The 14,159-nt window shown below is 36.2% G+C and overlaps 1 protein-coding gene and 1 long non-coding RNA gene across 2 annotated transcripts in view; one reads left to right on the top strand and one right to left on the bottom strand.

The window, feature by feature from the left end:
- The window catches only part of LOC135210153 (uncharacterized), a 223,128-nt gene that overhangs the window by 24,986 nt on the left and 183,983 nt on the right, over positions 1–14,159 (bottom strand). The window lies entirely within an intron of this gene.
- Positions 1–14,159, top strand: part of LOC135210152 (CD151 antigen-like) — a 105,147-nt gene that overhangs the window by 81,703 nt on the left and 9,285 nt on the right. Inside the window, exon 3 of the mRNA XM_064242977.1 lies at positions 12,309–12,500. Within this exon, the coding sequence (XP_064099047.1) occupies positions 12,309–12,500 (192 nt within the window). The remainder of the gene's footprint in view (positions 1–12,308; positions 12,501–14,159) is intronic.

The raw sequence follows: 14,159 nt of genomic DNA, 5'->3' as shown, positions 1-14,159 counted from the left end.
AAGACGAATATGAGATGATTTTCTAACAGTAATTCCTCCACTTTACAGCGATAACAGCCATGAATTCTCTCTCTCTCTCTCTCTCTCTCTCCCTTGTTTACCAGTCATCTCAAAGCGTTGCTTGGAATTTCCTGCAGCAGCCTCCCCACCCTTCGATTCCCGGTAAACACATTCCAGGACATGTAAAAAAGTGTACGCGTAGGTTTATGTATGTGTACTTTTGTCTGAGTGTCATGCTACCTATTCGGTGCATGTCAGAAAGTGTAAGTGTATGAGTGTGAATATGATTGGGGTTATGTGTAAGTGTGTATCAGTGTTACATATGCAGTGCATGAAAAAAGTGTTAAGTGTTAGTGTAGGTGTGTGTGCGCGTGTGTCAGCATTACTTATGCAGCACATGTAAAAATGTATACGTGTAGGTGTGTGTGTGTGTGTATGAGCGCATACCTATTCAAGTGTGGATGAGGTTGTTCGTCATACTGTGTATGTGTAGGGGGTAAATTCCAAGTAATTCACCCACTGCGGCCTCTGGGAATTACTCCGTTGGGGGAAGAGATGCAAAGGTCCGAGAAAGGTCACGGACGGTACGTCCCACGTTACCTTGAGGATGGTCATGTCTTTTCTTTTTATTTATTTACTTAGTTATTTTTTTTCTCTAGAGCATCATCAGCATGACGTGTCACTAGCAGTGTTCATATTCGTCATTATTTTACCGCTTGCTGATCGTTTTGCGAAGTCAGCTTCGGATCATATATAACTTTGTGTGTGTGAGAGTTTGTGTGTATTTATAGGTGTTTAGGTTTTCTGTAGTAGCGAGAGAAAGGACTTTTGTTGTTCTCCATGTCTCCATTTGTATTGTAGAACTGGTCATACGTAGGGAGGAGTTTCCACATTTTGTCTGATGCTTGCATATACAAGATGCCCTTTCTACTCTCTCTCTCTCTCTCTCTCTCTCTCATCTCTCTCTCTCTCTCCTCTCTCTCTCTCTCTCTCTCTATATATATATATATATATATATATATATGTATATGTATATATACACATACATATATATGAGTGATAGCCGTGTGGTTAAAGCGCTTCACTGTTCGTCCCGATTTCTTGGTTCCGAGGGGTTCGCGCCCGTGAGCCGACGAAATTATTATCAACTGAAAAATTCCCCTTCGGTTAAATAGCCTATATGCAAATATATTAATTCCGAGGTAGAGCGAATTAGATATTAAAGGACATTTATGGCTTAATGCGTGTATGTATATATATATATATATACATACATACACATATATATATATATGTGTGTGTGTGTATACACACACACATACATAGAGAGAGAGAGAGAGAGAGAGAGAGAGAGAGAAGAGAAGAGAGAGAGAGAGAGAGAGAGAGAGAGAGAGAACTACTATTTTTTTATGCGCAATTGTAATAAAAACCTTGAAACCAAAAAATCTAGCAAAGCTGAACGTATATTTATTCGGAGGGCATGCTAATTAATGATCCTGTTGAAAACGAGGCTTCCATTTAATCTTCCATCAACAATTGGATGGTTTGTTTTTTTTCCTCTTCCTGTTCACGATTTCCGCTCCGGTGTCAGTGACAACAATGGAAAGCATTTTGCCTTCCAATTGTGTGCGATTGTTAACCGCTACACAATTCATTCTTTCATTGACCGCCGTGACATCCTGTAATTGAGAAGGTCAGAATATCCTACCTGTGTTTGTAGTTTAAAAAATGGGATACTACGTACAATTCTGTAGCGACCCTGGTCCTGCTTACGCTAGAAATATGCCTAATTTATACTGACGCACAAACACTCGGTAACCTTTCCGGCCTGTGCCATTAGCATCCAGCTACCATTTCCAATCTTGTAGCTGCTATGGTCACGCTCACGCTAAGAAATATACCTAATTTAGCCAGATTCACACTCGGTACCCCTTCCAGCCATTAGCATCTTAATGTAAACATACATTGATCCTGAACTCCTGTCGATTGCTACAATTCTTCGTACTCCAAGGGTGGAGGTCCCCATCAGGAGGAAAGACACTCCTGATCGTCCTGGGCTCATTCAGGACCATAGTGGGTCCTGGACTCAATTAAGCTGGGTTTATGGCCCCTTCTTCCCCAGACCTTCCGCATGGTAACGACCTAGATTACAATCCTATCAGGATTTTCTCTCGGGTGCTAATCAGAAGTCTGCGACTGGCTGTTGTGTTTATTTCTGTTTACAGACACGAGAAGGAGAATCGAGCTGGTTCTCTGAAGCTTTCGTTTTCCATACATATATTTTTAATATATTATATTTACACCATTGTGGATTTCTTCACAATTATTATTATTATTATTATTATTATTATTATTATTATTATTATTATTATTATTATTATTATTATTATTATACTCATAGTAGCTGGGCTCTTGAAATGCAGAAACAATTCGCAATTATGTATGGGAATGAATATATTTAAAAATAAATCTTTACAGACAGCTTTTGTGAATCTGTTCGTTTTTTATTATTATTATTATCATCATTCATAGTCATGTGGAACAAACCCATAGAGGCCACTGGCTTGATACTCAAGCTTGCATAGAATATGATGGTCGTTTGAGACAAGTTTTAGACGATAACAGGAAACACGAAAAGACGAAAATCAGTTCATGGGATTGCCTGAATTATTTGATAAAAGTTCAGTCAACGCGAATACTGTCTGGTGTAACATACGAAAATGAACAACCTTGGTGATAATAATAAAAATAAATTGTAGTTTATTAATGTTTCAAGATAACTTGCTTAAATGAGGCAGTAAGGTTCAGTTATAGTCAGGAGAGGGATCTTCCAGGGCGACTCACTGTCCCCACTACTCTTCGTAGTAGTCATGATTCCCATGACAAAGTACTACAGAAGATGGATGCCGGGTACCAATTCAAGAAAAGAGGCAACAGAATCAACCATCTGATGTTCATGGACGACATCAAGCTGTATGGTAAGAGCATCAAGGAAATAGATACCCTAATCCAGACTGTAAGGATTGTATCTGGGGACATCAGGATGGAGTTTGGAATAGAAAAATGCGCCTTAGTCAACATACAAAAAGGCAAAGTAACGAGAACTGAAGGGATAAAACTACCTGATGGAAATAACATCAAACACATAGATGAGACAGGGTACAAATACCTGGGAATAATTATTGGAAGGAGAGGATATAAAACAACAAGAGATGAAGGACACGGTCAGGAAAGAACATATGCAGAGACTTAAGGCGTTACTAAGTCAAAACTCAACGCCGGAAATATGATAAAAGCCATAAACACATGGGCAGTGCCAGTGATCAGATACAGCACAGGAGTAGTGAATGGACGTAGGCAGAACTCCGCAGCATAGACCAGAAAAATAGGAAACATATAATAATACAAAAAGCTCTACACCCAAGAGCAAATACGGACAGACTATACATAACACGAAAGGAAGGAGGGAGAGGGCTACTAAAAGCACAGAGGACTGCGTCAACATCGAGAACAGAGCACTGGGGCAATATCCGAAAACCAGTGAAGATGAATGGCTCAAGAGTGCATGGGAAGAAGGACTGATAAAAGTAGACAAAGACCCAGAAATATACAGACAGGAGAATGACAAACAGAACAGAGGAATAGCACAGAAAACCAATGCACGGAATGAAACATGGCAATGGTTATAGAGGGGAGAGCTCAAGAAGGAAACAAAAGGAATGATTGCAGAGGCAAAAGATCAGGACCTGAGAACCATATATGTTGAAAGAATGATATATGGAAATTACATCTCACTCATATGCAGGAAGCGCAAAATGAAAAACGAGACCTTAAACCACACAGCAAGTGAACCAGTACAAAAAGAGGCATGATTCACTGGCAAAAGGCCTCCACTGGAGCCTGTGCAAGAAACACCAGCTACCTTGCAGTAATAAATGGTACGAGCACCAACCAGAAAGAGTGATAGAAAACGATCAGGCAAAGATCCACTGGGACTATGGTATCAGAACAGATAGGGTGATACGTCCAAATAGACCAGACGTGACGCTGATTGACAAAATCAAGAAGAAAGTATCACTCACTGATGTCGCAATACCATGGGACACCAGAGTTGGAGAGAGAGAAAGGGAAAAAATGGAGAAGTATCAAGACCTGAAAATAGAAATAAGAAGGATATGGGATGTGCCAGTGGAAATTGTACCCATAATCATAGGAAGACTAGGCACGATCCCAAGATCCCTGAAAAAGAATCTGGAAAAACTAGATGCTGAAGAAGTTCCAGGAGGCACGCCGAAGAGTAGTGTGCTCCTGGGAAAAGCACACATAGTGAGAAAATTGATAGACTCCTAAGATGGCCGGATACAACCCGGAACTCCACACTATAAATACACCCAGTTGAATTGGAGGACTGTGATTTAAAATATATATATATATATATATATATATATAATATATATATATATATATATATATATATGTATGTATGTATATGTATATGTGTGTAATATATATATATATATATATATATATATATATATATATGTATATATGTATATATGTATATATGTATGTAATATATATATATATATATGTATATATATATATATATATATATATAATAATGGGGAAACAAATGCACAATTATGTATGGGTGCAAATATATTCATACCCATACTTAACTGTTGATTTGTTTCACCATTTCAAGACTCTTACTGCTATGAGTATTTTTCTTAATCAATAGTAGTAGTAGTAGTAGTAGTAGTAGTAGTAGTAGTAGTAGTAATTTTTATTTTAAAAAAAACCTCTCTTGCAGTAAACAAAAAAATCGGGCCCCTTTCCTTTTCCCTTAATATGTCAGTAACTGGAAGTGTTGATAACAATAATTTTTGTCCTAAAGAGAATTTCTCTTGCAATAAATAAACAAATAAAAAGGGATCCCGTTTCCTTTTCCCCTTTTCATATGTCAGTAATTGGAATTTTAAAAATAATAATTTATATTTAAAAGTTAATATATTTAAATAAAGAAAAAAAGGGGCTCTTTTCTTCATCCCTTTTCATATGCTAGAAATGTGAAGTGTTAATCATAATAACTTATAATCAAAAGTGAATTTTTCTTTCAGTACGAAAAAAAAGAGGACCCCTTTCTTCATTTCATTTCATCTGTCAGTCATTATAAGCAATTGAAATAATAAATTATATTTAAAAATTAATCTATTTCAATAAAAAAAAAGTTCATTTCTCCTGCGCTCAACAAATAAAAAAAAAGGATCTCCTTTCCTTTTCCCCTTTTCATATGTCAGTAATTGGAAGTGTTGAAGCCCTTTTATTGCCTCTGCCAAGGAAAGGGTTTGCTGTCTGACAATGTACGAGGTTGTTTGTTTTTCGAGTTATTTGTTTATTAGCTGTTTGTGCAATGGCTGTGAACTCGAGAATTTTGTAATAAACTTGTAATTTTATGAATTATCCTGTATTCGTTTTTTGGCCTTAACGCACTATGAAAGAAAAATAATATTATTATTATTTTACGTATATAGTCTACACGATCACAGGTATGTTAAGGTCTGTGGATCTGTAGGTATGTATATATATGTGTGTATGTGTGTGTCCGTATCCATTGAAGACCAGATAAAAATAAAAGAGCCGTGGATATATATATGTATATATGTATGAATATGTATATATATATATATATATATATATATATAAGATATATATATATATATATATACATACACATGAATTGCTTTTATTAACTGATGGCAGATAAAAATAAAAGAAAAGCAGTGGCTAGCAACTGCTGGCGCGCAAAGTAACGCGTCTGTCATTGTGGTGCCTTTTGGAAGCCACAAAGAGAGCCTTGTCAGGAGGCAGGAGACCCGGATTTTCGCCTCAAAGTATAGAATAGCGACGAATTAAGTGATGGGATTCAGACAGACTCAGCGGAAGGAGGAAATGGCACGGGAGAGGGTCGATGGTCGAATGAATTATGGAAAAGAAGCAGTTGTTGTAAGGAAAAAATTGGAAAGAAATTTTGCAATAGGGATAAAATAGAAACAAAATATGCGACGAAATGTGAGAGTACAGATGGCTGATAAAGAAGAAATAGCAATCACAGCCATCAAGATTACTGATTTTACAAAACACAAAATAATTATATAATAACACCCCGAGCTACCCATATTACTTATCCTTTTTACATATTTATTTATTATACTTGTATTTAACGTCATGCTAGTAGTTTTTATTACATACCAAGGCATTACAGATTTAAGAATATTGCATTATCGTATCACTGCGTCTCACCATTTATGAATAAAACAAATAAATTATATACACCCAAGTTAAAATGAACTTTCGCGTTCATAGCTCACAGATCCTAGAATTACATTGATGAAGTCTTTATAAGAAATTCTCAGAACTGATACAGCATACGGTCGACGAGTTTCTGAATATGTTCTAGCCAATAGAACTATACTGTTCAATTTAGTCAAGCTTTTAACTAAGGAGAGCAGTACAGCCCTTTAAATTTTCACAGCAATCCATATCAAATCTGGCATCAAGATTTTGAGGCATTATGGCGGAGGCTTGTTCTTTTAATCCGAATATTGCGAGTTCCGACCCCATATAAAAAATAGGAACCAGCTGGGAAGAATTGTGAGTTGCTGCAGTCTTTTCCAAGTGATGGTAACAAGCGTTTCATGCTATAATGTGGGTCTCTGTCTTGAATCTCTGTCACTTGTTATGAAAAACCATATTCATCTCGCGAGTGACGGTCGCCTTTGCATTGTATTCCTTTACTTCTGTTATTCATTTCGCTGGCAAGGTTCGGTGTAATGCATAATTTTCATCATTCACTTTGTAATCAAGCTTTAATGTTATGGTTTATTTTCCATTATTTATTTTGCTGACAATATTTCCATGTAGTCCAATTCTTCTTATCATTCATATACTAACAAAGCGTTCGATGTCTTGCCTTTATTTATTAGTATTCATGCTAGCAAGGGTTCGATGTATCGCCTACTTCTACTATTACTAATCTTGCCTTCTTTTATTTTTACTATTATTATCCATTTCCCTACACTAAAAGAAGATTGCCCCTAACAGACAGAAGAATAACGACCAGTCTAATACAAATACATTATACCCTACAGAACCACGACTTAAAAAATCCTATGCAAATAAAGCCCAGGATGAGATTCACTGGGGGAAAATCCTTTCACGCCGTGCCCCAGCGGGACTTAGGAATCCTTCCCCGTTAAAGAAAACCGACAAACATATTTGGAAGAAGGGAAGATTGGTGAGCAATCTTCTCTATTTTTGGCGTCGGGAATTCATCCCTGGCGTTCTCCGAAGATGCTCGAATGGGCCTATATGAAACGTTTCGTTAAACATGTGTGGTTTTTATGCTTCTCTTTATAAGCTGGCATGATCCTACTCAAGAAGATATACTATACAGGACTAGCTTATTCATATAAGGAAGTAAACTAGACGGAGATTAATCCTGCTGATGTTAACCTGCACCAAGGGAGTGTATTTTTATGTTTTGTATAGAAATTTTGTTGGACAGTTAGATGTAGCTATAACATCTTCCCCTCCTACAAAGGACTTCCTCAAGGTCTTATTCTGTACCTGTATGCTAAACTCACTCCCAACTGACATCGCCTTCATGGAATGTCAATACACAACCGGTTACTTAGTAGGCTCTGTTTCTGATATTCCAGTCAATGCAAGGCATCCAGCTGTTAAGTGTTATCTGTTGTAGGTATGCACACATAATATCACAAAGAAACCGTGTTACCATTACGAGTATGTCTTTGGTGCCTAAGTCTTATTAGATACGATGAAGAACCACAGATATCTACCAGAATTCACCAGTTGAATTTCCGTATCCAATACACACTGTCGCGTCAGATCTAAACTATCCAGTGACCACTGAAAAAACCGAGAGTCCTCTTACTGTTGCCCATAATGAACTTTGTGAATATCAAACCTGGTAGACGATTCTGACAGCTCCCATCACGATTGATCTCTTAGTAATTTATTACTGTATTTAAGGCATTGGATGACGGAAGGGCTTCCTTATAGTCGCGTGCAACTAGAGAGAAACCATCTAGTTGAGAGTTCTAAACAGTATCATAAGGTTTGGCTTTATGTATTGACTATAAGGTCGGTGGTAAAAATTCTTATTCTTTTTCCAATTCTTATGCATCCTTTATATGCGTCCTTTCCAACCTAGCTTGTATGTTCATTAAGTTTTAGCAGGAGGAATTTCGAAACTCACAGGAAGCAAATTACCTAAAACTGTGGTTATGGTAGAGATTGTCATACAGAGATTCCTTTTCTGCTTGTCTATTTTAAAAAGAGATCTTCTGATATCGTCTTTATTGCCTGTTGCGCTAATTGTATTTTGGCACAGTCTATCAGCATCCTTAATCTGTTGAGGTGTCACAATGTCCCAGTGTCCTACACAAGGATTCTTTCATTCGCTACTCTGAGAACCTACAGAATCTTTCTGTTCGTGTTATGATTATCGATGCTCTTAAGCAGAGGAGAGGCTCTAATACGGCTTTTAGTTTCTTTTTAGGGAGACGTTTATAAATGTGGGCATTTACTTTTTTTCATATTCTTTCATGTCGTTATATATTTATCTTACTTCCATTCCACTGGTTGTGTTTATACTAGTACAGATTTGACTGATTTAGAAAGTTAATTGCCTTTTAACTTGCTGCACTGAATATGAACACATAACAACAACAACAACAACAACAACAACAACAATAATAATAATAATAATAATAATAAAATAATAATAATAATAATAATAATAATAATAATAATAATAATAATAATGGAGAAACAAATCCTCAGTTATGCAAATGTACATATATCTAAATTTAAAACTTTAAGGATAGCTTTCGGGAATCTGTTCGGTTCCCTTCATCAATCGATTGACAAGGGACCGAACAGATTCCCGAAAGCTATCATTAAAGTTTTAAATTTAAATATATGTACATTTACATAACTGTGGATTTGTTTCTCCATTTGAATACTCGTGCTGCTATGAGGATTTTATAATAATAATGATAATGATAATGATAATAATAATAATAATTAGTCTCGCTATTTCGGATGGCTGCTTCATTTGAGTTAATTTCATATTGAGACTGAATAAAATTAACTCAATTGATGCAGCCATCCCATTCAACAGGACTTGCTTAAGAGAGGGACTCTACATAATAATAATAATAATAATAATAATAATAATAATAATAAAAGCAGCTGTAGTCACAGTTCTGTAGTAGAAGTTGAACAGTAGAAATACTAGGGGGTCGCACTGGCCACTAGCCTTCCACTGTTAATTTGTACTCATTACGACATTACAGCGTTAGTCATAAGTAACCTCGATATCAACGCTATTTGTCTGTCCCATTTTCATTTGACATTTTATCTTTCCTTTGTTTTTCTGAAATCAGAATGAATAAGACTCGATTCCCCGAATGATTACAGTGTTACACTCTTAGAAGTCTGAATGACACTTTCTTTTAAGATCTACTTAAGAAATTTACTTAGAATTATATTACATGTTTTTGCTAAAGAGACTTGACCCGTGGGAAAAAATGTAGGTTGTCATAACACATAATGTTTTATGTGAGAGAGAGAGAGAGAATGCTATTCGTGGGTAATCACTTGCAAATCGGATAAACCATTCCTTCAGTTTTCAGATGTTTCATGAACTTTATGAAAAGATACGATACTAAAAGTAATGTGATACTAAAAGTATCTGCGCAGGATAGGAAAGAAAAAACTCGGTCAGAAGATAAGGAATATCTGCACAGGAAACAAGCAAAATGTATCGGGCAGGAAACAGAGTATCTGCGAGGAAAACAAACAATAATGCGCTGGAAACAAACAATCAATATACCGGCAGGAAACTTTTTTTATAGGCTATCTGCGCATGAGTCAAAGAGTATTTGCGCAGGAAACAAACAAGGGTGCGTTGGAAAGAAACAAACACAATATGTGAGGGAAACAAACTAGACTATTGCGCAAGAAACAAACAAGAGTGCATAAGAAACAAACAAACGATATCTGCGCAGGAGACAATCAAGAGTATCTGCCCAGGAAAAACAAAACAAAACGGCATCTGCGCAGGAAACAAACACTGACTGTGTAAGGGGGAAACTCGTCTCAGAGAGATGAAAGCGATGATCTCATCTCCTCTCTCTCTCTTTCTCTCTCACTCTACCCGTGGAGCTCCTCCTCAACGTCATATCCTGTGTGCTGACGTAATCTTGAAAGGGCGGCTCCTAAGGTTAATGGAAGAATTCGCTAAGTTTGCTAATCCTTTGAGTGCTATTAAGAGCAGGAAAGGGGGATTCATGGCATTACATGTCTTTTTAGGGAACCTTCTATCGCTGCTATGTCTACTATAAAACAACTTAATTCCCATTCATAGTCAAGTTTAATGATCTAGTCGTGTTATATACCATTATTCTTATTTCCTGGTGCCGCAAACATTAACATAGCTCACAAATAAGGGTGTTTTCTTGGATAGGCTTCCAGATTAATCTAAATGACATTATGGTAATAATGGCAATACGCAACAGTCGCTTAGCTATACATATCGATTTGTACCTCACAAATGTTCGAAAATGATCAAGGAGATCATTTGATCTAAAACTGATAAAGGCAGCCTTCATAATAAAAGCAAATATGTGTTTGATCAAGACAATCCTTTCTAAAACTTGCATTTAATGATTTCATAACAAAAGTAAATATATTTTTTATCAAGGCGATCTTTTCAAGTAAATATATCTTTATCAGTCTGTGATGCCCATTTTACTGTGATTACGCTCCAAAAGAAATTTTCTGTATTGCCGTCTCATGCCAGGAGGAAATAATTGAAATATAGTTTGTTGCCTCGTAAAGTCGATTTTGTGAGGTTTTATGGCGCAAGGAAATCTTCGGAGTACATTATGTTGCCTCGTCAAATGGCTTTATAGTGGTCCAATAGGTCCTGAGAAACTCTAGATTAGGGTCTTTTCCCTCGAGAAGTATCTATTCGGTTCTCTCGAGTGAAAAAAAATACTGAAATAGGGACTGACCGTGGGTTTTTTATTTTTATATTTGTTTCGTGGCATCAAGGCGAAAGAAAGTCACTAAAACATCAAGAAAATAATTGGAATAATGGTATCATTTGCCATCCATAATAAAGTAAACCATTTTATTTTGTCCCATGGGCTTGTGAAAACAACTGGAATTACGGTTCATATGCTATAAAATCCTAAGAAATCATTGGAATTTGGTTTCCATGTCTTAAAAAGCGAGAAAGTCACTGTATTGTATCCCCGGGGCTTAGGAAAACCACTGGAACAAGATCACTTCCCTCCAACCACCGTATTATGGTTCCAGGGATCGAAAATATTACTGAAAAGGGACCTCATACTTCAAATAATCACTGCAATGAAATATGGTCCGGTTGCTTGACAAATCTGTGTATTATTCTTAAGAATAGATAAATTCACTGGAATACCAGCTCTTGCCTCGAGATATTACTGTACTGTAGTCTGAAGATCATAGATAATCAATTGATGACAGTATTATCGTCTCATGGCTCGAAAAACTCATTGGAATATGATCACTGTATCATTGTTTCTTTAATGTACTCCTTTCTTGGATAATGTCGTGACAATTATATAGGTGAAAAATGTCGAAATTTATTCCTTAGTTTCAGTTTCTCCTACGCGCAGAATTATAATAATAATAATAATAATAATAATAATAATAATAATAATAATAATAATAATAATAATAATAATAATAATAATAATAATTCCTCACAGTTTCAGTTTCTCCTGCCTCTCTGAGTCAAAGAGGCTCCTTTTAAGAGATATTTTGTTTAATCGAAATGAGTTTGGCTGTCTTATATTTATTATAAGGTTTTGGCCGTTTTTTTTTTCTTACACTGGTTAGGTGAAATACTTTTCTTGACACATTGCATATTCTTCTTTCCACATGGCACAATCCTTCGCATAACATTGAGAAACTTATTAGTATTTGCACGAAAATTAAGTCATTCGTTATTTTCCCTGCCGTTACAATACCTAAACGTGCACTAGCAGAAGCAATACATCGCTCAACAGATGAAACTCAAATAACCTCATTCTCTTACACCTAGGTTTAATTAGCAAAGGCAGGAAATTGAATTAATTCAGTTTGCCCTGCCGTTACAGTGTCTCAACGCTCAGTAAGCAGAAGCAATACTTCATTTAACAGCTGAAACTCAAATTAATCTCATTCTTTCACAGCTGGGTGGCATAGCAGTGCTCGGGGTGGCCATATGGACAATCACCGAGAAACACCACTACATCTCCCTCCTGACGACGAGCACCTACGCCGCGACATCCTACATTCTCCTGATGTCGGGTCTCATCGTCTTCTTCGCCGCTTTTCTGGGCTGCTGCTCGGTCCTGAGAGAAGACCGGTGCTGCCTTTTGGTGGTAAGGCAATTCTGTTGCGTGTTACGGAGATTGTTTGCACGCAGAAAGCTGTGAACTGTTTATAATAATAATAATAATATGCTTTATTTCAGCTCAGGGCCATATACATTATCACGCTACGTAACTATTGACGGCGTACCCACCTTAATCATTTATGGATCAGTGTGAGGACTCTCATAAACACACATACATACACACACACACATATTTAATGTATTATGGTTGCGTATGGATGTCTTAGGCCTGCATAGGTGGTAATCTTGAATTGAATAACGCTGGAGTAATCTGGCATCCGTGGTAAACAGCGTAGACAGTAGACAAAATTGTTGATGATTTACTGATGCTTCTCTTAATCCAAAATTTAGCGTAAATTTATTATAACCAATTATGACTCGTTGACTCATATTTGTGTGCGCATGAGAGAGAGAGAGAGAGAGAGAGAGAGAGAGAGAGAGAGAGAGAGAGAGAGAGAGAGAGAGAGAGAGAGAGAGAGTTTATTTGCTAACCTTTCTCGCGTCATATATTACGTAACATTGGTCCAATCTTCTTCTTTTTTTTTCTTTTAGTTTTCTTTCTTAGTTATTCAGTACACGAGTTCTCTTACGCAATCTGTCGCAAGAAATAGACTCTGGCATTAGTTTATCAGGCTCTCGTGTTCTTTATGTGGCAGATCCTTGGCAAGACTAAGATGGTGATTGCGTATGAATAAGAGAAAAAAAAAAAGTGTCGACTTTGAATTTACAATTTTTTTTTTTTGTCATTTTTCTCCAGATTTTACGGCTTCTGTCACTTTAGTCATTCATAGACTCTGTCGATAAAGGGAAAAGGAATAAGCAGAGTTTTTTTTAGTTCCTCGCACAAATATTCGTGAAATTGCATACTGATGTTATTCAAGTATTATATATTACCGTTTTATAGGTACCATTTATTTATTGAAATTGCTAATGCTTCAAAAAACCAATTATCAACTAAAGTCCACTAAAGTTACTGATAAAAATGCTATTGCCAGAGAATTTGATAAGTTTTCATAAATCCTGAAATATCTTTCAATATAAATTCTTATACCCTCCTGATTCCCAAGGCTAAAACAGCTAGATATTCTCGGCAGACGGCCAAGAAATATTCATCACTTTCATTTTCATTTTATCTCCTTGCTGACATCTGCATATCTCACTTCCTCTTTCATTCCTTGTTGTAAATGAATTATGATTCTTGTGGTGAATTCAAGTACTGTCTGCTACCGAATAATATAGTTTTCCTAAATGCTTTACTAATACTTTCCTTTTGGCAATAAATTTTGTATTTCGGAATACCTACGTTTTAGTGAAATTTGTATTTATGTATACGAACATAACAATGAGGATTTTATTTATATAATAATACGCAACCATGATTTTTTCATGTATACATACGTATAAGTGAAAATTGTATTTATGTATGCGTACGCATGAGTGAAGTTCCTAATTATTACGCAAGAGAGAACTTAGCAGTATGAAAACAACGCAACATATCAGACAATAGCGGATCTCAGAAATAGCTGTTCTTTGGCAAACAGTAGCCATTATCTTTCTTCTTTATATAATATAGCAAACGTAACACTTGTAGACTAAAATTAATCAATTAATAAAATTCCTCACCTAAGAAAATGTAATCCTCACA

The sequence above is a fragment of the Macrobrachium nipponense genome, chromosome 39 (genome assembly GCF_015104395.2).
Source record: "Macrobrachium nipponense isolate FS-2020 chromosome 39, ASM1510439v2, whole genome shotgun sequence".
NCBI classification, from domain to species: domain Eukaryota; kingdom Metazoa; phylum Arthropoda; class Malacostraca; order Decapoda; family Palaemonidae; genus Macrobrachium; species Macrobrachium nipponense.
This window is presented reverse-complemented; position numbering and strand designations above follow the sequence as displayed.